We start from the raw sequence: 25,719 nt of genomic DNA, 5'->3' as shown, positions 1-25,719 counted from the left end.
GGGGGGGGCGTCATGTAGATAAATGATAATTTTTTTAGAAACTCAAAATCTCAGTGGGGGGCGACAAGGTTTCATTGGGGGGGGTGGGGGGCTGTCGCCCCCCCCCCCGCCCCCCCCCCCCCCCCCCCCCCCGTGGCTACGCCACTGGAGTAGACCACATAGCACCATCCGCTGTTTGTCTACTAGGCCTATATATAATATACGAGGTCTTTATCGGTTGGAGTGATACAATCATTTGAGTGATACAACCAGTTGAAGTCAAGCCGTTGACCATTCAATACAATTCGGTGACCCGAGGTAAATATGGTTCACTTCTTGTCGGAATCTCTGGTGATCCACCCTAGTTTGTACATCACACCTTCCATCACCATGACAACGAGTGACACGGACCAGATACCTCCCATCAGAATAAACGCGCCGTCGTAACTTCCGCTTACATCATACATCCAACCTGAAAATAGACCAGCCAAAATCAAGTCAAGATTTGTTCTTTGGATTAAGTTCTCTTCAGGCTTAATAAAAACATTTCACTGCCATGCGTTTCCTCTAGTTTCTCAAGGCAAATGAAAGAGCATTTAACTGTAATACAGGGTGAGTAAGAAAACAACCCCAAATGTCGGGACCATTGTTTTAGTGACGTTCTGCATGTAGCATTTTCAAAATCTAGGATATGAAAGCCCAATTCATAAGCTAACGTTTAGTACAAAAATCATTCAAATCACTCATGTACTTTTCAAGTTACGGAATTTTAAACTCAACCACCGTTCTGTCCACGGATCACAAAAAGGTAAGTGTTCTTTCAGCAAAACGAAAACAAATCACATAGAAAAAATATGTGTGAATTGCTTTCGTTTTGCGGGCTAGCCGGTTGAATCATACCGAACAAGAAATTATTAATTGAATGCTCGGCAGTATATTAATCGTCTTCGACAGATTGTCAAACAAATATAATATGGTTTAGGGTTGCTTTTATAATATCAAGTCCAGTCTGCAAAATGTGCAGACGAGAACTCATCGCACGTACATGGATATTGAATGTCCGTGCACGGACTATTTTAACAGGCATATTGGTATTAACAAAGTAATAAACTCTTTGGCCGTGAGTCAATTAAGGCTTCTCCAAAAATGGATGTTTGCTGATGTTAACAAGGGAAGTTGTTAAAGTTTACCCGGTAAGAATCCAAGGCTGGTTGTGGCAAATCCACTCAAGACTCCCATCCAACTGAAAGCACTGACAAGATAATCCGCACCGAGCAGGTCTTTGGTATACACATCTAGCAGCGCACCAATCACGCCAGATGCTCCCATGAAAACCACAGCATTGACCATTAGCCACAAGTAGGTGTCCATCCATGGATCAGCGAAGAGGCAAGCGGCAGCCACGGTTATTGTCACGACCATCATTGTCCGGAGCCCCATCCAACCCCTGTCCACCACAGGTCCGTGAGCTACCTTCGCAACCAGATTAGCCACTCCGGCCGCTGCGGTGAAAGTCACGGCGTCTTGCCCGGATAATCCTTTAGCGTAAACGTGGTCCACGAAGTAGATAACCCACAGGTCGTTGACTAGGCGGTTGCTAATGAAGAGGACCGCCGTCAGGTAAAAAGAGGCTTTCTCAAAGACCTCCAGGCCGAAATTCAGAGCGCAACGTGCACCACTGAACTGGAGTTCGAGGCAGCAGCAGCAGCAGCATTTGGAACTCTGGGGCGGAGACTCGGAATCGCCAGGGAGCGGTGCGTACTCGTCGCCACTCGCACCACCGTGTCTTTGCGACGTCGGTCTGTCGGTAAAGAGGGTCCCACACGGGACAAGGTGCATGCAGATCCCGCCCAGGAGCAGCATGGCTCCCCTCCAACCATAGGTGTCCAGGAGGAGTTGAGTCAGAGGTGCGAAGACAATGAGAGCTACCGAATGGCCCGCGTGCCCGATGCCGTTAGCTGCGGTGTAGTGTGTCGTGAAGTACCGCCCCACCATCGCCCTGGTCAGGATATTGGCAAAACTTATACCACAGCCTGCGGAGAGGAAACATTTAAACAAATTCAACCCAAATTATTTCAGTTTGTAAATAACGTAAGGAGATCAACAGGCCGGTCTTCCCCATTCAGAAAAAAAATAGCATTTCCAACAAAACGTACAGTTGTATTGGTTACACCCCTATGTTTCGACAACCCTATGTTCCGACACCCCAATGTTCCGACTGCACATGTTCTTATCCTTATCCCGATCCCTATCCCTATCCATATCTCTAATCCTACCCCTAACCCTCACCGGGAGAAACACAATCTTATGTGCAGGTTGTCGGAACATTTATGTCGGAACACAGGGGTGTCGGAACATAGGTTGAGTAGTCGGAACATAGGGGTGTCGGAACATAGGGTGTAGGAACATAGGGGTGTAAGAACATAGGTTGAGTAGTCCGAACATAGGTTAAGTAGTCCGAACATAGGGGTGTCGGAACATAGGGGTGTCGGAACACAGGGGTGTAGGAACATAGCTTGAGTTGTCCGAACATAGGGGTGTCGGAACATAGGGGTGTCGGAACATAGGGGTGTCGGAACATAGGGGTGTCGGAACATAGGTTGAGTTGTCGGAACATAGGGGTGTCGGAACATAGGGTGAAGGAACATAGGGGTGTAGGAACATAGGTTGAGTTGTCCGAACATAGGGGTGTCGGAACATAGGGGTGTCGGAACACAAAAAACCCAAAATACTTCACGATTCAATGTTGGTGAAAGTGAGCCACATTCAGGGAGATGGTTCAGTTTGGACTCGGTCTCTAAAACCAGTGTGTTTCGTTTGCACAAGCTCTTCCAAATTATAATCAATTAATCAATGATTATTGAGCAGCTATAAAATCAGTATCTGAATAAACCTGCAAAGGCCTGTTCAAAGTCTGTAGAATAGGTATTTTGTATAATTTAGACGGGACTTCGGAAAGTCAAAGGCTCATCTCCAATGGAAGAATCAATGGTTTAAACATTAATGTTTTTTAAGGAGGCAATGGATGATTCAACATGGGTGACTTGTGTGCCATTCTGAATTCGTGAGGTGCAGCTTAGCATCCACATTACTATCGACCAGTTTCGTTACCTGAGAGCAGAGTCAAAGACACAGCAAATTGTATGACAGATGTTGCCAAGGAGGCCACCACTAGAGATCCACCAATCAGCACACCGCTCATCATAATGACCATCCGGGGTCCAAATTTCATCTCCAGCGGCCCGGCAAAAGGTCCTATTTATATCAAGAATATAACAAAATGTTGGTAAGCATCGTCAATATTCTAAAGTAGAAAGATTGCGGGTAACACCATGTGGAAAGTAATCTCTTCTTGGGGTACTGTGGTCCGATGGTTATGGTGTTCGACTCGTGTGCCGTGGTACATGGGTTCGAATCCTGAGCGTGGGAACATGGTGCTTGTGCTCTCTTTACCATTATTGCTTCGTCCTTCGGATGGGACGTAAAGCCGTAGGTCCCGTGTGTTGTGTAGTGCACGTTAAAGAACCCAGCAACACTTATCGCTCAGAGAAGGGCTTTGCCCCGGTATTTCTGGCAGTGGCTGCAATATGCGCCGCAGCACCTTGTAAACCCTTATAAGGTGCTACTTAGTGGGTGTCATATTTCTCATAAAACTTAATTTACCTGTCTTTAATAATCTACATAACTTCCAGCGCCTTGAGTACCCAAGAGTTGGTACTATGGTAGATACGTGCGCTACATAAGACTCCGGTATTATTATTATCATTATTATTATCAAGAAGTGTGGTTCTGAGAAGAACCGCTTGGTTGGGTGTAGAACTCCAACTCACAATCCTGTGGCACATAACGTTTACCGAGAATAGACTTGTTTACTGAATAAAAGCCCAACAAACTCCCACCTATAACACCATTTCTAAATACGTTCCTTTCCCCGAACTTATAATTTTTACTAAATTCTCGACCCCGGGAAACGGTTTAGAAAACTTTCGACACCAAAAGTCGTTCTTTAATATGTTGCTATTAGGGATGTGTGTGAATTGTTTTTCGTTTTGCTGAAAGAAAGCACACCTTTTTTTGTGATCCGTGGACAGAACTTTAATTAAAACGGTGGTACCGTTGTGTTTAAAATTCCGTAACTTAAAAAGTACATGAATGATTTCAATGATTCGTGTACTAAAAGAAAGCTTATGAATTGGGCTTTCATATCCTAGATTTGGAAAGTGCTACATGCTACTATAGGGCGAGAGAGCAGTGGCGATTGCACCACGCGCCATGGATGTTATGCAACATATTAAATTAAAAATCGCTGGGATGCATGACATCATCGCCTTCACATGTCAGCCAAAATAAAAACAAACTACCAACAATGAAACCAACAAACAAACACATTTTGATTATTGTTTGTATAACGTGTAAGATCTCATAACTTAAATAGGCATTCTGTTGAAATGCAAAAACAACAAATATCTCAAGGAGACACGTTGTAGTGAATTATTTGACATTATAGGAAGACACTGGGCATCAGGGAAACTTTTCGAGTGTCTCCCTAAAACTTAAACCATTTCCAGAACGACTTTCTGCATGTAGCACTTTCAAAACGAAAAAAAAATCACATTATGTGATTTTTTTTTTTTCGTTTGAAAGTGCTACATGCAGAACTTCACTAAAACAATGGTCCCGATATTTGGGTTTCGGAAATTGTTTTACTCATCCTGTATACCGACGAACTTGTGCGCTAATCCCGTGTTTCGCTCGTAGCCCCCCCCCCCCCCCCCTCCCCTGCAAACAGGGCGCTGGGAGGGGTTGATGAGCTTCAAAGAATCTTGTGAAGGAAGTATGAATGACATTCTGGGTAACGTATCATGACTTTCGCACGCATCGCATATGCAACTAGCGCGCTACGCAACCTCGTCCCCAGTAGTGTCGAGCAGTACGCGCCTTCCACTACCTGCTCTCTTACCCTGGTATTGGATCATTTGCATGGTGAAAATTGTTTTAAAACGGATGCAAAATGAGGAATTCTCTGGTGTCATCCTGTGCTTTACATCAGCGCGTTTTTTTTATTATTGGTATGTGGTGTGTGGGTAAGGGCACGATCAATTCGTCGCGGCATGAGCATGGCGTGAGTTACGAAAACACGATGTTTTTCAAAGTTTTTCTTATCCAGTCAATATGCAGTTTCAAATTTCATATTAAAATGAACGAATTGGAAAGGAAAGGATTCTTGTTGAGAAGGTGTGGACGTTATAATTACAATGAACGTGAAAACACGTTGGAAATAACAACACCAACTACACGATATAAATCCAGTTCTTGCTCATTGCGGTATGGAATCAGGATACAGGAAGAACGTTTCCTCTACAAGGCATACTATTGGAAACGAGGTTGGAAATCAAGTAAGCCCTGGGGACGAGGTTGCGCGCTAAGTATGCTTCACAGCTCTAGCGAGTTTGTGTGCAGCATCTATGTCACAGGTCACGCAAAATGTATCCAGTCAGAGCTCAAACAAGATCAGCCGTTCCCAGCGTCGTCCTGTTTGTAAGCACAAGATGTGCGCATGCGCGCACACGTAAAAAGTCATTGCTACCTAGTCTGGTTCCAAGACCAACAGATTATTAGTATTTCTGAAGATCAGAAAAACTAAGTCAGAATATTTTGTTCTCGGAACCAGACTACTTGCTACCACGCGAAAATACGCTTACGCGGAACTTTCTGGAATAGGCCTAGTTAGTGCGAATTCTTTTCATACTGAAAAGCCGTGAAATTGGGCCATGATCGTCACCCGAGAGCCCAGCCCGTGCGATTCACAGGACGAGCGACCTAGTGCAACACTCATTGTATCCCCCTCCCCATCCCCCCAAAAAGGAACGAAGATTAATTTACATTAATTTATACTGCATGCTGTTATTCATTTAATATTACAACTGAAAATGGTATGCAGAACATGTATGTTTCCTTTCGCAATTATTACAGATTAATTGATGTCGTATGCGAACGTTTATGTCGCACACGAATACAAGATAATTCTGATATTATTTGCTGGTAACGATGATTTAAATTAGCAAAAATTACGCATGTCACCTAATGCATATTATTCATTTTAATAACACTTTAACAGCTGTTCAGGGAAGTGGTACGCACAACACGTATGTTTCGCAAACAATGTTACGTCATTTTGAACCTTTTTGTCGCACATCATTAATCACCACGAATACAAGATAACTTGAACAAAACCGAGGGTGCTTCTTTTCAAGTAAATCGTTATATTGCCATATCTGTGCCTCTGTGGAGAATTAGAGGTTGCTCAATAAACTACACAAAAATTGACTTCAGGAAACACAAGTATTGCAAACCAGAAGACAAAAAATCTATGTTTCACGAAATATGATGCTTAATTTAATTCTGGCAAACAGAATGAATTATTCTACATGGTGGAAATTGTGCATAGAAATTAAAGCTGGCGTTAAAATAAACGTACCTCGCTAAAATCTCCACTTTATAGCTGTCACACTGACATTGTTGACTGAATATTACCAGATTCCCCAAAATTAGTACAGATTTTCCGCGTGAATAATAAAAAGGAGCATACTTTAATATCGCCTCATTCATAAATGATTTGATATCTGGAAGAGTATGGTCATTTCGTTTGCGCAAATATTTCGCTTCCTTTTGATTTACAAATGCAACATTTTGTTCAGAGGGTCGAAACTAAGTATAGCAACTGGAAAAAATGTTGCATCCTGACGCCACTTTTTGTCATATTCATCGCAGGTCAGTCACTGCAAAAAAATTTGAAAAGACATGAATTTTGGACTGAGAAACATTTCCAATTTTGTTAGAAAATACTTTGAAAGTGCACTCGACTATCTCTCCATAGACTTTGTACACAACTCAGAAGTGGCGCCTGGATAGTACATTCTCTCATCCTTATTAATTAAGTGCTTATCTATACTTGAAGTAACCTCTCGACCTACCCACAAAGTCGCTGATTCCGTTGATGATGGCGATAGTCCAGCCTACCAGCCACGTACTCGATTGAAACTCTTCCTGCAAGACGGGCAGCATCACGCCAAGGCCCTTGATGAGACCAGTCCAGACCAGCCAGGTCATGTGCAGGGAGAGCACAGCACACCATCCCGATCGAACTTGAGCCGACAGACAACCCATAGTTGCTCCAACACTGCAATGAAGGGTAACCAGAAAGCTATAACCTCCACGATGATAAGCTGTGGCATATATTTGAGCGAATGATGGCTTCAATAAACGTACGCGTGATATTTCTGTTTGTAGCCTGTACGCAAACAATAATTGCGGCGTTATACCGCGACTCCGTTCTTTCAAAAATCTTGTTTTCTTATCAAAATTATGAGTATAGCTGAGGAGGACTGTTCTTTAGCAAGACTAGGCTCCTGTTCCAGCCCCTTCCCGCTCAATGAACCGTTGATTGGATGCTCTTCCCGTGGTTACGAAAGTGCGAGTGAGTAATACTCTAAAAAGTGGACGACTCCTTCGCCCGCACGCAACGCCCTATGATCCACGGGGCCCAGTGACGGCTAAACATATTCGGATAAATTTCATATAGGTTGCAGACCAGTAAATCGGTCCGAATTGCCTGCGCCGGCCAAATCACGATTTGCAAGCCCTCAAAATCTGCAATATTTGAGCATGCTGTGGGCCATGAACTTGAGGGTTTGTGGAAATATGGGTGGAAGCCGTGCACAGGACTGTGAGCTTGTAGTTCCGTTCAATCTGGATGAAATTGGGGCCCTTAAAGCGCTTTATTTTGCAATGGAGTGTAGGCATCGTTTTTCAACATGGCGATGGGCTTCAGGACTATTTTCAGGGGTGATCATCTTCGGATGGAAATTTCTCCTAAAAGTCATCAGTTAACCACCCCCCCCCCCCAAAAAAAAAGAAAATGAAAGATGATGAAATATGCTTTAATTTGATGTGTGTCTCGAACACCTTGGAGAGTTGTGAGTATTTTTCCCGAGTTTCTGAAGTGTGAGCATTTACCATTGGGGTCTATGGAAGTTTATTTACTGGTCTGCAACCATAAGCATTCGCGCCCTCTGGAGATGTACGCGCAGCTCAATGTCTCCTTCGCTCGTACCCCGCCCTGCAAACAGGACGTTGGGATACTCTGATGAATTCATGGATTTTGCGTGACCAGTGATCTGCGCGTCATCAAGGTTATGACTCTGCAAGGTTTGCAACGGCCGTTAAGACTGATTCATTACTCTTTAATTCCAGTTTAGAGATGTTTTTTCTCGTTGAAAAGCGTCATAATGTAGGAAATTTTGTAAAACTTATCTGTGTTGTAAATTTACAATTCCCGTCACTCGCTCAGGCTCCATTTCGAATCACGAACGGTCGGATTGCATTATGCGACGCTCAATATTGTGTCCACATGGTCCGCAATGAAACAGAAATCACATCCGGTATGGAATGTGCGCAATTCTATGGAAAGTTTTCGGATGGCATTTGCGCACATTGTCTAACTGCGGTCTTGAACAGCTGCAGCCAGATGCTTTATATATATTAGGTCATAGGCCACTTCCTTCACAAGATTCTGCGATTCATCAGAGTATCACAGCGTCCTGTTTGCAGGGCGGGGGTACGAGCGAAAATGTCTCCATCAAATTGGCATTCAAATTTAGTCGGTGTGGATTTGCCCCATAAAGCAATTTCGCGTTCCAGTTACCATTAACTTGAATGGACGAACAATTCGTGACGAAAGTAGAACGGAAATTTTAAATAGGACCTACGTTAATTTGCCTGGATCATCACAAAAGCTTGATTATAAATGTATTGAATGACTTACTGTACGCCTTGCAAAGCCTGGTCAAAAATGCTGCATAAAGTGTACATCTTATTTTCTTGTATTGGACGCATATGCTTTAGTTAATTAAAGCTGTAGTTCATCATTTGCAGCTATTCAAAAAGTGACTGACGTAATTAGTGTTGAAAAACGTATTTAGCTGAAAGATAGTAAGGGGACTGAACTCCCTGGGAAATTATTCTTTCTGGCATGCTGTTATTTTGAAGAAATCAACGAAAGAAGGCCTTTCCAACTGTGCTTCTTAAGACGCACTGTTGGAAATTTCCGTTAGTAGTTCGTTTTTTTATTCAGCGAAGCGCGCGCAAGCGTTGACACGACGCACACGCACGCGTGCGGTTGCTATAATTCGTCGGATCAGTGCGCGACATCGGGTAGCTGCATTCGGCTCAGTAATAAGAACGTGTCTTGGACATAGATATAGAACTTAAAAAACTAGATCGGACACGCGTATGATACGCGCGTTTTGACAGGACGCTGCCATTGGTCACGTGAATAGGGTCAAAAATTTAAACGCGCATTTCTTCGGCATGACGATCACTTGTACTGTACTCCATCACTGCTTGAAAATGGTGGCAATCTGTGCGGCAGCAAAGTTCAACGAAGACGGAGAAAGGGACCCGGAGGACAGTCTCTCAAGAAGTTAACATCATGTGTGAGTAACTTAATACACAGAATTTATCTCTTGAGAGTGCATTTCGAACAAGACAGCTTTTATAAAAATTAACTCAATATAAGCTACGTTACGCAATGCCAAATGGGCATAAATCACAGGAATGGGCGGTGGAGAAAACCCCCATGTGTGATCCAAAGGATCCGCCGAATTTTGTAATAACCGCGCAGGGCCTACTTAAAATATTTTCAGTGTCTTGTTTTAAAAGTTAAGATGGTACCCCTGATCCTGAACATCGAATAACAATTATTTCTGGCCTAACATCACCCTCCCCTCTCCTGCTTTTCAATAATAGTCCGCGGGGAACGAGGATTGGGAGTCACTTTTTGTTGTGGGATGTGGGTGATTAAAGAAAATGCACCATTCTCCTAGTTTGAACACATCAATGAGAAATATTCCAAATGGCAGCAAATGGAATCCAACAAAGCACCATCGTCTTTGCAGCGACCATTTCCCTGCAGAGTGCTTCAAGGTGGAATGGGGGGAAAACACGTCTGCGTGTCGATGCCATACCGTCAATCTTTGAAGACTACCCGACTCATTTGAAGCCTGTAAGTATTACAATGAGCCTTGGGGCCAGGATAGGCTATCGATAATTACTGTCATGTATTTAAATATTTCGTAGAAAGACTACAGTCTCGTGTATGGACTTCAGCACGAGAGAGAAAAGCTGCCAACGGCAAGGAAAGAACCGACCCAAGCCCCCGTCGAAGATATTGCTTCAGTGCACGGCTGTACCGGCAAAACAAACATCAGCGATAGAGCATGCATACAGTCTACCACCAGAAATGGATCTACCCTCGGAAGTAGCAGGAAGGCTATATATTCCAAGCTTGAACAGGAAAACAGACAACTCCGGCAGGAAAATCGACGATCATGTCGAAAAAGATCTTATCCGTCAAAGAGGTGGTAAAAGGCCTGTAAGAGGAGCAACTTGTTACTCCAGAGATGGCCGACCAGATGGAAACACAGTTTCCTATTCTGCAATTGGAAGTCACTTTGCTGGAGCTGGGAAAACTGCGCCTTGCTCAACGAATCACAATCATAGTGAACAGATGAAGAAGTTTGCACTGCTCGACAAAAGCGTACGTCTTCGTCAGAAAGAAGATTGCACTGCCGACTGTGCGTAGTGAGGAGATAGCTGGCCACGCATGCATAACTGGGCCTCGTGCGTGGACCATAGCTAAAATTTAACAAGTTTCGCTTAGTATTTCGTTATCGTCTTATTGTTGCTCCTCAGAAATTGAAAGATTGAATAGCCCTCTGTTTGCGTTCATGCATATGAGGAAGATATATTGGATTACTTATTCTGGTTCATAAATTTATGGGAAGCAATACTCACCTGCTGGTAGTTGCATAGGCTAGACCTTTACATAAAAATTCGGATGGTGACAACCAAATGTATTTTTTTCATGAGCAATGATATTCTTGACACCTTGATTAATGGCTATGGATATGGAACTGCCATTTCATCAGTGTATTTATTAGCTAACGAGTAATTTTTCATTGTATATAAATTGTTTATTACCTAAAAGTTATTTAAGTATTAGTTTGTTCAGTATTCACAACAGATGGCCAGAGACTTGTTTTTGTAGTCATCCATTCATTTCAAATGTAATGTTCCTATTGATGTTAGCAGTATTAAAGCAAAGCAATATTTCGAGTGCCCGTTTTTATCGTTGCTCATTTACAAAATGATTTTCTGTTATTTCATTTTGATGTTGGTAAAATTAAAAGTTTATGTTTTGTCTGATAGGCAAGTAACGGTTGATTTTTATTGCACATTTTAAACTAGAACGGCGAAGCCGCCATGGCTCGCTGTTCAAGGCAGGAAGGGAGGCTGAAGGTAGGGTTGGGGATGGGCATGATGGAAGGGGATCAGGATTCTTGTTGATGTGCCTAGGTGTAGGGGTCAGTTTTTAAATGTCAACATAAAAAGTCAACAGATTACCTAATAAATACATGTGTATATAGGTTAGCCGTCACTGTATTATTGTGCAGTCGCCACAAATGCAGAACAAGAATGGGTATACATGTACATGTAGACACAGCACCATCACCACCTCCCCCAAACCTTACCCCATCCCAAAACCTTACCCCATCCCCAACCCGCCCCCTCCACCACCCAACCCCCTACCCACACCCATTCCATCCTCCCCTAACCATCCCCACCCTATCACCTACACATCCCAACCCCACCCAAACTCCAATCCCTATCTCCTTCCCCCTCCCCTGACCCGTACACTCCCCTACCCCAACCCCCTACACCCACCTACCCTATCTTCCCCTATCTGTCCTTACCCACCCTACACATCCCCACCCTAACCCTTACTCGAATTCCAATATCCCGCCCACCCCATTCCCCCACCCATACATCCCACCTGACCCCCATGCAACCCCTACTCTGATCCCTATATACTGCCCCCTCCCCTTATCCAACCCCTACAACAACCCATCCCCAACCCAACCCTACTCCGATCCTATATCCCGCCCCCTGCCCAACCCCCTCCTAACCCAACCCCTACATCCATGCCCATCCTCTCCCTACCTGTCTCCCCCTACCTGTCTCTCCCTACCTGTTCCCACCCCACCCCTACAAATCCCCACCCCACCCAAACCCAGTATTCCAACCCCTCTCCCCACCCCACCCCACCCCAACCCACCCCGCCCCACCCATCCTAGCTCCCCTACTCATCCTACTCACACAAACCCTAACTCCAACCCCTATCCCCCAACCCACCCCACCCCACCTTCCCCTACCCCATCCCTACTCCAACCCCATAAACTAAAAGATCAAACCAGAAGCTCATGCACATCCCCAAAATGCATAATGTACATGTACATGTTATACCGGTATACACACATGTACATGTTATACCAGTATACATGAACATGTAACAATTAAAAACTTTAACATTTCCTTGAATTAAAATTCCTCAAAAAAATCATTGAATTTACTGCAATGATATGAACCTAACTGAAGTTATAGAGATGATACATGACAACTGCTTTTAATTTTTTCCCCCAAGTTAACTAGAACCAAAAACTTCAACATTTTTATCTGAACGCGGACGGACGTTCCAGCCAGACGGAATTGTGGGGTGATAGCATTGTGTTCCCATTATCCCTTTTTCTAAAGATTCTCTTCTGGGGTGATGTTTTTCTATTGTGAAAAAAGTGGGGTGATGTGTCCTGAAAGGAACATCACCCCACAAAGGTGGTATGGTCAGAACGGCCGGACAGACGGACGGACGGACGGACGGACGGACGGGCGCCCGGACAGACGGACGGAAATTGGTATTACATAGGCTCGCATCTGCTTCGCAGCTCGCCAAAAAGAGGGGGAAATCTCATAAAACAGGTTGACATTTAATTACGCTTTTGACATTTGCCTTTGTTAAAGATATGAGAACACAATGTGGCTACTTTTCGGTACATATTAGTATCCTAGGCTGAAAATCAATTACCTTCAACACAGTCGCCAATTTAGCCCCAAATAAGACACAGAGGCAAACCCATGTGTAACTTTTCAAAGGAATGTGAAATGTCACATTGTCAAAAATCGTAGTTAAAAATGTCAACCTGTTGTTTAAGAACTTCAACGCATAGCTGAATTCAGGTGGGAGTGTTGGCGATATTTTTCCGTCCAGCATTCACCAGCTGCCCTTTGCGCGTGGCCCTATTCACGTGACTTTGCATGCAGCGCGTCCATGAATAACCCAGAAGTTTTGTGCACAGCGAATGGCGCATTCGAACGCGCGTCCGATCTAGTTATTTTAAGTTCTATATCTAAGGTCTTGGACGCTGAATTCAGGCCCAATTCAAAACATGATTCAGCAGCTTTTGATTTGAAATCGAGATCCTAGAATGCTGTTTTTCTCGAAATATACAGCTGAAGCTGAGCTGAAACTTCATCAGGTTAGTTGTTCAGCACCCTTCTTCAGATTTTGAGTAGGTGTGTTGCTTCACACGAACAAATTGCACAAATTACAAATGATGGACTATACCTTTAAGTGTTCATGTGTACACACAGTGACACGTTAGAGTTGAATGAGCTTTAGTATATAGTTGAATATGTTAATCTTAAGCGTCATTACATTCCTATGAGGCGCCCTTTATGACTTTATTACGAAACAAATATATATAGAACGAAACCAAAATATATAGAACGAAACCAAAATATACAGAAAGGAACCAATATATACATTCCGTGCGAATTTGAACAAGGCCGCATTTGCTGCATAAATAAATTCGGTAGGGAAGACCATTATAATTAACACGCATATACACAGCTGTCGGGAAACGATAGTCTAACCGAAATAAATACCGGGAAGTCGCAACAATATTGGTCAATAGTTAAATACTGCATGGTACAATTAATCCAAAAAAAAAAAAAATTAGTTGCTGAAGGGTAGCGAAAATGAAGCTGAATATGATACATTTTACATATAATAGAATTAGGAGTATAATTTTGTACAAGCAAAGTGACAGCTGGCGATGTTAATTGCGTGATCAGGTTAATTCGGGTACGACCCGGTCACCGTTTTAAACTGGTACAAATTAATCTTCTTTTCCGGACAATAATTCTCCGCTGTTTTCTGTTTTCTTTATAGTATAAACTTATAATTTTGAACATATATCAACCCTGATCCCGAGTGGTGCATATTACTCTGACGTAATGATGACGTCATCAGGTATCAAAGTACAAGCGATTTTTATTTCAAAATTGACAAACTTAACTTGTAACTCTTGAACAAAAACGATCAATTATGTTCATAGATCATTAATTGATAAATATTTTTGGTTGAGTACGTCAAGTCACTTGACCTTTATTTCCGGGTCTACCGGAAGGTCAATTCAGGAGAATTTAAAATACAGACAACACGGGTCTCAAATTTCAAAACGAACATAATTTCTTTCAAACGATTCGCGGGATGATAAACCTAGTATGAACTTGAAACCTGGTCGAAGAATGACGACAACTTTGACGTCATCATGCCGTCATCGGGTATCAAATTACAAAGAGTTTTAAAAATTACTTTTAATTATAACTTTAGAACGGAATAGAGTAGCGTTCTAATTTTTGTTATGTTCTAGACATTGCCTCCGCGTCTAACCAATTAGGGCAAGCCCGCTCAATGCATTTTGTACTGGAGCTCGGAACAGTTAAAGTCGTTTATCCTCCGTGGTCCATGCGACTGAAATACACATTTGTATTTTTTGGACTCGACTTAAACAGCAACGTCTGCATGCGGCATGCAATGCGATATTGTGATCGTGCTCCGGGGGGAAACTTTAGAACGGAATAGAGTATTATTTTTGTTATTGTAATTTGACATTGCCTCCGCGTCTAACCAATTAGGGCAAGCCCGCTCAATGCATTTTGTACTGGAGCTCGGAACAGTTAAAATCGTTTATCCTTGTGTGTAGGATCCGTGGTCCATTCGACTGAAATACACATGGGGGCTCGTGCCATATTTTCAATATGGAGCGCTGATAAAACCCTACAATCAGGCACACTATATTAACTGAAAGTGTACAAATGCACCCTTTTCACGACTAGTTATTCAGGGGCCGGGAGAGACCGTTCGCATGTACGTCACATTCTTACATTTTGGTAGTGCAATTTCTTTTTTTATGGATTTTTTGGGTGGGGGCCTAACTAAAAAATGGGGAGGGGGGAGGGCTAAAGCCCCTCCAGCACCCCCCTCCCCAGCTGCTACAATAACGAACGTCACTGTATAGCCCTATGACGATAAGTGGACTGTAACTGAACTTTAGCCTCCGATTTTACAAAGGATTGGAAATGTGCATTGTACCGAGCAACCATCAATGACATTGTGTTCGTTTTGTATGACTTACCATACAATTTGACTCTTCAATAGTCAGTAGTCCCAACACGCGCGCCATGTGTGAGATGTTTTGCATTTACCTGAACATGTTTCCCTCCCCAAATAATCACACTCTTACCTATTGCTAAGAGCCTGAATACAAAGACTATAAGGCAAAATGAAAACTTTTTTTTTTCAATGAAAGATGATGTCTCAAAACCGCCAAACTCACTGGTTTGACTGGAATCCTGCTGCTGCACAATTTTAACGTGTTTTTAGATGGGGTTATGATCGAGAATAAGCTTTATGTGGCCTCTCTGGTCTCCGATAATATTTGGACTAAGTTTAGTCGGGCACCATTTGCAGTCATCAGCCGACATTTGAAGCCAAAAAAAAACAGGTAAAAAAAAAAAAAAGCCGCGTCGCCGCACCACTTTTTCGGCAAGCTCCATACCAGAAACCGGAGACTTTTTTTTTTGGCCTGATGTACATGTACTCTTTGATCAGGATTTGGCGGTTTGTCGATGTCACGTTCGTACCGTAGGCATATAATAAGTACACAATATAGCGAACTTGATCAGATTCGTGACGTCACAATTTGGGTGGCACATGCCTGCGTACATGGGCGTCACTACATGGGGGGTGGGGTCTCACCCCATTACCCCCCCCCCCCCCCCATTAGTCAGTTTTGTCGGCAAAATCATGGTGCTGTCGGCAAAATAGAAAATGAAGAATGGAGAAAGAAGGGGAAAGGAAGAAACAATGGAGAATGTAAATAATAAACACCGCTGCTCAAAACCTGGTTCTAAAACCCCATGGCAAAAGATTGTACACTTTGTCATGTCGGCACGAGCTGCCATGCCGCGCGAGGTCGCTTCATATACGGAGGTTTACAGCTACATAGCTGTGCAAAACACTAGCACGTGCTCGCTCGCAGGCAGTTAAGAATTTAGCTGATTCTAAGTGACCACTCAAAATCATGGATCAAGCTAAAGAGGGCAAATCTCGAAAGAAAGTCAAACTACAGTTTTGATGTGACGTTTGTGATATATCAACTTTGATGACCGACCCCCCATCTCCTTAAACAAGAGCACATTTCATTCAAGAAAGTGGCCAGGAGATGCCTCAGATTGCACCACACCGCACAGAGCATCTACAATCAAAAAATGTTGGGGCTCCGCGCTCGCATACAAAAATCCACTTTATTATTTAAAGACCCCCCCCCCCCCATTCCCTGTAACAAACAAATACAACTGCAAATATATCGAGAGCTACATCGTTTGGTGAGTTAGAACTATTTGAATATTTTTATGAACAGAAATTCATCCGCTTCCAGTGGAACCATTTGTTTTAACTTGAACCAAAAAAACATCCTTTCGTGTTTTGTAAGTTTCAGTATAGGCCTACTTCAGTATATTTCATCACAGTGCATCCAGAATCCAACATTTTCCGGGCCTTAAAGCGGACCCCTGGCCCTACGCCGTAAGGGCTCGGAAAATAAAACAAAACATACACGACGGAATTTACTAAAAGTAAGAAAGCAGCCTTGCAACAAACATGCGATGTCGTGCATAATGATACAATTCTTTTTCCAGAATTAAATGTAACAAAAAATGGAGATAAAAATACAGGGTTCTCCACTTTTCAGTACAGTTAAACGTTTTAAGAGAAACAGTATAATCTAAACAAAATAATAAATAAGGCCAAAAAAAAAAGTCTCCGGTTTCTGGTATGGAGCTTGCCCCAAAAGTGGTGCGGCGACGCGGCTTTTTTTTTTTTTTTACCTGTTTTTTTTTTTTTTTTGGCTTCAAATGTCGGCTGATGACTGCAAATGGTGCCCGACTAAACTTAGTGCAAATATATGGGAGTCCAGAGAAGCCACATAAAGCTTATTCTCGATCATAACCCCATCTAAAAACACGTTAAAATTGTGCAGCAGCAGAATTCCAGTGAAACCAGTGAGTTTGGCGGTTTTGAAACATCTAGTCAGGTGGCTTAGATCTAATTTTCGTCAAGATCGTGACCGACTGGTCCAAAGCACCAAACTTGGCAGATAGATTCTTATAGACCTAGAGAAGATATTTAGAAGGGGTGACACCCGAAATTCTTTTGGGAAGGGTGCCTAATTTGCATAAATCTTTAATCCCTGCCATGTAATATATTTATTCCCATATTTGGGTATATTTTTATTTTTTTATTTTTTTTAAAAGTGTATTTTGGGGATTCTACTTACATATCTTTACTTAAATAACATTTTCCAAAGCATATAAGTGACTGAATAATTATGAGGACATAGTAACGATCCAAAATGGCTACTATTATGCCCTAAATTGCGCGCATTTACATTGTCCCCAGATATCATCAATTAGTCTTGCCAAACATCAGCATTGATGAACTTCAAATTTACCACGTAGCTTACTGGTACAGTTACCCTATTGAAACCTTATGCAAAATCATGTGAACAATGAGAACATTGTGATATTTAGCCCAGAAAACAAAAACGGGGGAAAAAACGAGGTGTCCATAAATTGGGCTAACAAGTAAGGTGAAGGGTTGTCTAACATGGAAGACTGGAACAAGTTCAAGGAAATTCCCAAAATTATTGTTGAGAAAACGTTTTGGCGTAGACAAAATTATTGTAAACAACAATAATCTCTTATTTGGGGGGATTTTTGTTGAACTTGTTCAAGTCCCCACGTCACCCTTCCCGTAGTAGCCCAATTTACGGACACCACATTTTCTCCCCTTTTTTGGTCTTTTGGGCCTAACATCAAGATGATATCAATTTTCACAGGATTTCCCACTTATTTTTGTTAGGTTAACTATGTCAGTAAGTACCTTTGTGAACTGAAGCTCATCAATACCCACGTTTGGCGAGACTAGTTGATGATATCTGAGGAAAAGGTAAATGCGCGTAACTTTAGGGTAAAATAGTAGCCATTTTGGTGATTTACTATGTCCTCGTAATTATTCAGTCACTGACATGCTTTAGAAAATGTTATTGAAGTAAGAATATGCAAGTCGAATCACCAAAATACACTTTTCAAAAAAATAAAAAAATAAAAATATACCCAAATATGGGAAAAAATATATTACACGGCAGGGATTAAAGATTTATGCAAATTAGGCACCCTTCCCAAAAGAATTTCAGGTGTCACCCCTTCTAAATATCTTCTCTGGGTCTATAAGAATCTATCTGCCAAGTTTGGTGCTTTGGACCAGTCGGTCACGATTCCGACCATATGCCACCTGACTAATCATCTTGTATTGAAAAAAAAACTTTTTCATTTTGCCGACGCGCATGGCTACGGTGACGCGCGCGCATACCAGAAACCGGAGACTTTTTTTTTTTGGCCTAAGAGATGTTTTGCATTTACCTGAACATGTTTCCCTCCCCAAATAATCACTCTTACCTATTGCTAAGAGCCTGAATACAAAGACTATAATTCCTTGTTAACCCATTTGGGGTGGGGGGGGGGGGGTGTTACTCGGGGTGATGGAGGAGGTTTGAGTCATAATATTTTATAATATAATAGTTTAATATTATTTTATGGTGGATGGGGGGGGGGGTTAGGGTGATATGGAGGAGGTTTGAGTCATAATATTTTATAATTTAATAGTTTAATACTATTTTATATATAGCACTGACTACTCTGCTGCTGCCTAGATAGAGAGGCAGGATAGGAAAGACATGATTTTGTGAGACTTCAGGTTTTGTTGAGGATTGGAACAAAAGTTATTAAAAAAATATTAACAGAAAAGGGACTGTTAACTGTACAACACACCAGGCGCGGATCCAGAAGGGGGGTTTTGGGGGTAAAAAAAAACAGCTCTGATTCGATTTTTTTATAGATATATATTTAAAACAATGTAAAAAAAAAAAAACACCCACCCCCACCCCTGCTCTGACACCCACAAATGATGACAAGTTTACCAGTAATAATGTCCGCCTGTGCCCAACATTCGGACTGAGCCAGCTGGAGTACGGTGATATTTGTGAACTATGATGTAATATAGTGTTCATGATTGTCGGATTTGTACGGAAGACGGATAGTGCCACTCAGTAAGTCTGAATAATTTGTACGTGTGAAAATATTTTTTTTTTGTACAGCGGCCGCCACTTATTACGTGTATTATGTGGCGGCCGCCACTTATCCTCTGTACAAAAAAAATATTTTCACACGTACAAAAAAATATATTCAGACTTGTTTTTTTGTACGTGTGAAAACTTATTATGTGGCGGCCGCCACATATTAGTGGCGGCCGCTGTACACAAAAATATGTTCACGTGTCCAAAAAAATATAGTCAGACTTATGGAGTGGCACTATCGGTCTTCCGTAGATTTGACCAGCGCTCCCATTGAAAGTATGGTACTGCAACAATTCCTGGATCTGCCCCTGAACACTTACGTCGATCATGACCAGATCAGGCAAAGTTTCGAGAAGGCTTCACGTAAGTACATCCCTTAGGCCCCCAAAAAAAGTCTCCGGTTTCTGGTATGGAGCTTGCCCCAAAAGTGGTGCGGCGAAGCGGCTTTTTTTTTTTTTTTTACCAGTTTTTTTTTTTTTTTTTTTTTTTTTTGGCTTCAAATGTCGGCTGATGACTGCAAATGGTGCCCGACTAAACTCAGTGCAAATACATGGGAGTCCAGAGAGGCCACATAAAGCTTATTCTCGATCATAACCCCATCTAAAAACACGTTAAAATTGTGCAGCAGCAGGATTCCAGTCAAACCAGTGAGTTTGGCGGTTTTGAGACATCATCTTGTATTGAAAAACAAACGTTTTCATTTTGCCGACGCGCATGGCTGCGGCGACGCGCGCGCATACCAGAAACCGGAGACTTTTTTTTTGACCTTATCAAGTGTATCGAGTCATGGAGCTATAAAACACATGCTATAAAAAACATGTGTTTTATAGCTCCATGATCGAGTCGACAACCTTTACACAACAATCGTATGCCACTTATTCCTTACAAAACATAACACTCAACCGCAATCGAACTCACTCTTTGACGATTAAGCACTCTTTTGGATTAATATTTTTTTAAATGAACTAGTGAATGTGGATGCAATGACAATAGAATACAACATCTGAATCCGATCACTGATGAAACAAAACCGTAAAGGTTGCAATTTATTGACTGTGAAAAAATGGAAATTTTTACCCGATGATGAAGGTGAAAAGGAAAAAGCCACACGAGTGTCCGTCGATCTCGCCAGCGGTAGAGCGTGGTGTACTGTCGGCCACTGCCTGTCTTACAAGCGCTGGCGCGAGACCGCGTCAACAATACACTCTAAAAACAACTTAGTCAAAATATTGACTAGTTTTCCCAGTTATTGGAAATTGAATAGGAATTTAGTTAAACATGCAAAGTTCAATACTATGACTAGAAACGTAGTTGGGTTCGACTCCAATTTCAGTTATTTGCATAATTACTTTTCCAAAGTCAATAATACTGACTGGAAAAATCTAGTCAGATTGACTGATTTTCAGTTGCACCCAGCTGACCCTGAATGGCTAGTCAAATTTGACTGGTTTCTAGTCAAATCTGACTAATGCTTTTTTAGAGTGTAGGCAGTGCACGCTGTGCCAAATGAACAACCCCACGTTAGGCCCCAAAAAAAGCAAGTCTCCGGTTTCTGGTATGCGCGCGCGTCGCCGTAGCCATGTGCGTCGGCAAAATGAATTTTTTTTTTTTTCAATGAAAGATGATGTCTCAAAACCGCCAAACTCACTGGTTTGGCTGGAATCCTGCTGCTGCACAATTTGAACGTGTTTTTAGATGGGGTTATGATCGAAAATAAGCTTTATGTGGCCTCTCTGGTCTCCGATAATATTTGGACTAAGTTTAGTCGGGCACCATTTGCAGTCATCAGCCGACATTTGAAGCAGAAAAAACAGGTAAAAAAAAAAAAGCCGCGTCGCCGCACCACTTTTTGGGCAAGCTCCATACTAGAAACCGGAGACTTTTTTTTGGCCTTATGTACATGTACTCTTTGATCAGGATTTGGCGGTTTGTCGATGTCACGTTCGTACCATAGGCATATAATAAGTACACAATATAGCGAACTTGATCAGATTCGTGACGTCACAATTTTGGTGGCACATGCCTGCGTACATGGGCGTCACTACATGGGGGGGGGGGGGGTCTCACCCCCATACTCCCCCCCCCCCCCATTAGTCAGTTTTGTCGGCAAAATCATGGTGCTGTCGGCAAAATAGAAAATGAAGAATGGAGAAAGAAGGGGAAAGGAAGAAACAATGGAGAATGTAAATAATAAACACCGCTGCTCAAAACCTGGTTCTAAAACCCCATGGCAAAAGATTGTACACTTTGTCATGTCGGCACGAGCTGCCATGCCGCGCGAGGTCGCTTCATATACGGAGGTTTACAGCTACATAGCTGTGCAAAACACTAGCACGTGCTCGCTCGCAGGCAGTTAAGAATTTAGCTGATTCTAAGTGACCACTCAAAATCATGGATCAAGCTAAAGAGGGCAAATCTCGAAAGAAAGTCAAACTACAGTTTTGATGTGACGTTTGTGATATATCAGCTTTGATGACCGACCCCCCATCTCCTTAAACAAGAGCACATTTCATTCAAGAAAGTGGCCAGGAGATGCCTCAGATTGCACCACACTGCACAGAGCATATACAGATCATCTAGCCCCCCAAAAATAAATTCCGTAAAAAAAAAATTGCATTAGCAAAAAGAAGGATTTTGTTGACATGCGAACGGTCTGCCCCTAAAGAAGAAATAGCCTTGACAAGGGTGCATTAGTTAATATAGTGTGAATGATTTTAGGATTTTATTGGCGCTCCCCATTGAAAATATGGCATGAGCCCCCCCCCCCCCCCCCGGACAATTATATGTAAATAATTGTTTGGCAGTTTGCATTATATGTAAATAAATTTATTTGCCACTGCATTATTTATATATAATTTTTTTTGCAACCTAATTATTTACATATGATTTTGGGCAAACTAGAATTATTTATATATAATTTATTTGCAACCTTATTATATATATATAATTTTTGCACACTTTTTTTATTTATATATAATTTATTTGCAAACTTATTATTTATATATAATTTTTGCACACTTTTTTTATTTATATATAATTTATTTGCAAACTTATTATTTATATATAATTTTTGCACACTTTTTTATTTATATATAATTTATTTGCAAACTTATTATTTATATATAATTTTTGCACACTTTTTTTATTTATATATAATTTATAATAAATTATATATAAATAATTTTGTTAAATAATTTATTTACACATGGCGCCTCATATGTTTTTTACCCTCTGCAAGTTTTTCCTCATAAAACTCAGTATACCGATAAATCCTTGCCTAGCCCCAAACCTGCCATCTACCGATCATAAACAAAAAGATGCATACGGTCTTTTTAAATCTTTTATATCTGCCATTCTCTGTAACAAACAAATACAACTGCAAATATATCGAGAGCTACATCGTTTGGCGAGTTAGAACTATGTGAATATTTTTATGAACAGAAATTCATCCACTTCCAGTGGAACCATTTGTTTTAACTTGAACCCAAAAAAATCCTTTCTTGTTTTGTAAGTTTCAGTATACTTCAGTATATTTCATCACAGTGCATCCAGAATCCAACATTTTCCGGGCCTTAAAGCGGACCCCTGGCCCTGTGGCCCCACGCCGTAAGGGCTCGGAAAATAAAACAAAACATACACGACGGAATTTACTAAATGTAAGAAAGCAGCCTTGCAACAATAATATTTACATGCGATGTCGTGCATAATGATACAATTCTTTTTCCAGAATTAAATGTAACAAAAAATGGAGATAAAAATACAGGGTTCTCCACTTTTCAGCACAGTTAAACGTTTTAAGAGAAACAGTATAATCTAAAACAAAATAATAAATAAATTGTCTTTATAATCCCAGCAAACTATTGCTAAAAACGTCAAATGAAAGTGGCCAGGAATCGCCTCAGATTGCACCACAGAGCATCCATATTCCAAATTAAGCCACGACGTAAGGGCTTTGCGCTCCGCTTTCGTATTAATTTTGTCCGTCCTTTAGAAATTCCAGCACCCCCTGGCAAAGATTTATTCCAGCGGCAGTGTGATAACCGCAAGATGGACAGAATAAACGGACCGGGGAACACTTGTAACTTGTAACTTCATGTATCGGTAGGTATTCTGTACCCCGGACAGTTTTAGCGGGGAAGGAATTACCGTCTACATAGGCCTTACACCATACCGGCGCGGGGCACTTCAAGATGATTCCCCGCATACTATTTTAGAGTTTCACGTCGACACTTGTTTTTGAAAAATCTATATGATATCGATTTTTTTTTCCAATTATTTACCCAGAAAATATCAAAGTTATGCACTTTCGAATGAGACATCGAACGAAAAGCATAAGTTACTGAATTATTTCTTCACAAAATTCAATATCGACTGCCAGACAATAATTCTAAAACTGACATTATTAGCCTAGGCCGTGCCGGCGTCGACTTGAAATTACAGCCGAGCCTATGGAAAGTGGCTTCAGCCGCTACCGAAGACGCGTGTGTAATTTCAAGCCGTTTAGCCAGGTAATTCGGACACGACCTTATTTGTCCTACAGCACATATTTACCAGGTTGTTTTAAAATGGTTACCATCATCACAACTGACCCAAATTATAACTCAGAGTTTTTTTAACTGAAAAAATATGAAACATCTAGCGTACTCACAAACTGACTCACAGGCACACGTTTAACAGGAGCTAGTGGCAAGCGGCAGTCGTGGCGGAAAGCGAACCAATGACCAAGTGGCATCTTGGGAATCTCAAACCAACCAAGAGCTTTGTTCATGCGTAAAGTGCGAGGGCTATACAATTCAATCATGCCTTTGTTAAAACGATGGGTGAGGCCACTATATAGCTGATTTTTTTGAGTAAGCGAACAATATTTTGGATTGGCAGTGAAAAGGTCAGGCGAAACCAATTTGTACAATGGCTTATCGGGCCATAACCTCAACCTGCCTGCTAATTGTGTGCAACAGTGCAAAAAAAATTCCCATAGCCACTAGTGCTAAATGCCCATACTTCAAAATTGTTTTAAAGTACTCAGAACTCTCACAGGTATTTAAGCTGCACAGAAAAATGATGATCGACATGTTATCTTTCAACTTCTTTTCATTTTTTGGTGGGTTGACCATTGAATTTTCGAGAAATTCTCGCCCAAAGAAGACGACCCCTGTTTTCCCCAAAGCGGAACGGTAGCCATCTAAAAAAACGATCCCTCCACAACATGGCAAAATAGCGCCACTCTCGAGCCCAATTGTATCCAAAATGCCCAGAATTAGAAGCCCCGAGTCCGGGCCAGAGGTTCATTGCCATATCTCTTCAATACCCCAATGGTATGGCTCTCAGAACTCTCTAATATAGAATACAAGCTGATTTACCCGATCATAGATCGGGTAGGGCGTATTTGTGTTGGGGTTGAAAGTGTGGGGAGTTAAATGTAAATGGGGATTTAGTTGAGAAGACATGTAGCTATAGAAAAGCAATTTACGGTGACGCGATCTGAGGCAATTTCTGACCACGTACGATAGTAAAACAAAAGATCATCTTTTAAACATCATTTTCGAGTTTGGAGTCATTGAATCAGCTCTTCTGAGCAAAAGAATATTATAGTAGGCTACAATTTTTATTCGGGGAAGAAAAAGTGGGGGTAGGGAACCAAACGACATTGCCCGCTTGAAAATGTTGGGGTGCAGGGGTCCCCCATCCCCCACCGATTGACGCTGCGCCCATGATAATTATGTACCATGGCATGTATAACTGTCTGTAAATTTTCCCGTTGGTCTGTTAAATTGCATTTTGTGAGGCAGTCGCGTTTGTTAATGTGGGAAAACTGAGTTGAAAGACTTACCGTATAGTACACAGGCAAAGGCTGATTGTACTGTTTTGACAATAATAAATCATAATGGAATAAAACGTGAAGGTGGCATTTGCAATAAAAATGTTGAGTGTGTTACCATAAAATTACATAGTCTGAATCATGGAGGAAGGTCATTATGAAGGTACAGTATTGGACTCTTCAACAAACGTAAACTTGAACTTCTTACAATTTGCGAGACCTGCGAGGAAAAAGTCGATTTAACTATTTTATTCAGGTTGGCATGGTTCAACCATAATATAAGCAAGGCCAAACAGCCAACAACCGCCAATATTATTATATATGCACTCTTCGTTATTCCAACCCAACATAGTTAGATCACAATATTTGAAGCAATGCATCGATCCCTCGTTGATTTACCCGATCATAGATCGGGTAGGGCGTAGAGTTGGGGATGAAAATGTGGGGAGATGAATGTAAGTGGGGGATTTAGTTGAGAAGACGTGCAGT

At 41.7% G+C, this 25,719-nt stretch overlaps 1 protein-coding gene across 1 annotated transcript; it reads right to left on the bottom strand.

The window, feature by feature from the left end:
* Positions 1-120: 120 nt before the first annotated feature.
* On the bottom strand, positions 121-24,148 carry LOC119742187 (monocarboxylate transporter 13-like). The gene is made up of 5 exons (XM_038218226.1): positions 24,061-24,148; positions 6,954-7,159; positions 3,091-3,234; positions 1,170-2,012; positions 121-451 (listed from the first exon to the last, which is right to left on the bottom strand). The coding sequence occupies exons 2-5, from the start codon at positions 7,144-7,146 to the stop codon at positions 309-311; spliced, it is 1,323 nt and encodes a 440-aa protein (XP_038074154.1). The 5' UTR covers positions 7,147-7,159; positions 24,061-24,148; the 3' UTR covers positions 121-308.
* Positions 24,149-25,719: the final 1,571 nt, after the last annotated feature.

The sequence above is a fragment of the Patiria miniata genome, unplaced genomic scaffold (genome assembly GCF_015706575.1).
Source record: "Patiria miniata isolate m_02_andy unplaced genomic scaffold, ASM1570657v1 HiC_scaffold_5, whole genome shotgun sequence".
Classification (NCBI taxonomy): domain Eukaryota; kingdom Metazoa; phylum Echinodermata; class Asteroidea; order Valvatida; family Asterinidae; genus Patiria; species Patiria miniata.
The sequence above is the reverse complement of the archived record's forward strand: the minus strand, read 5'-3'. Positions and strand labels throughout refer to the sequence as shown.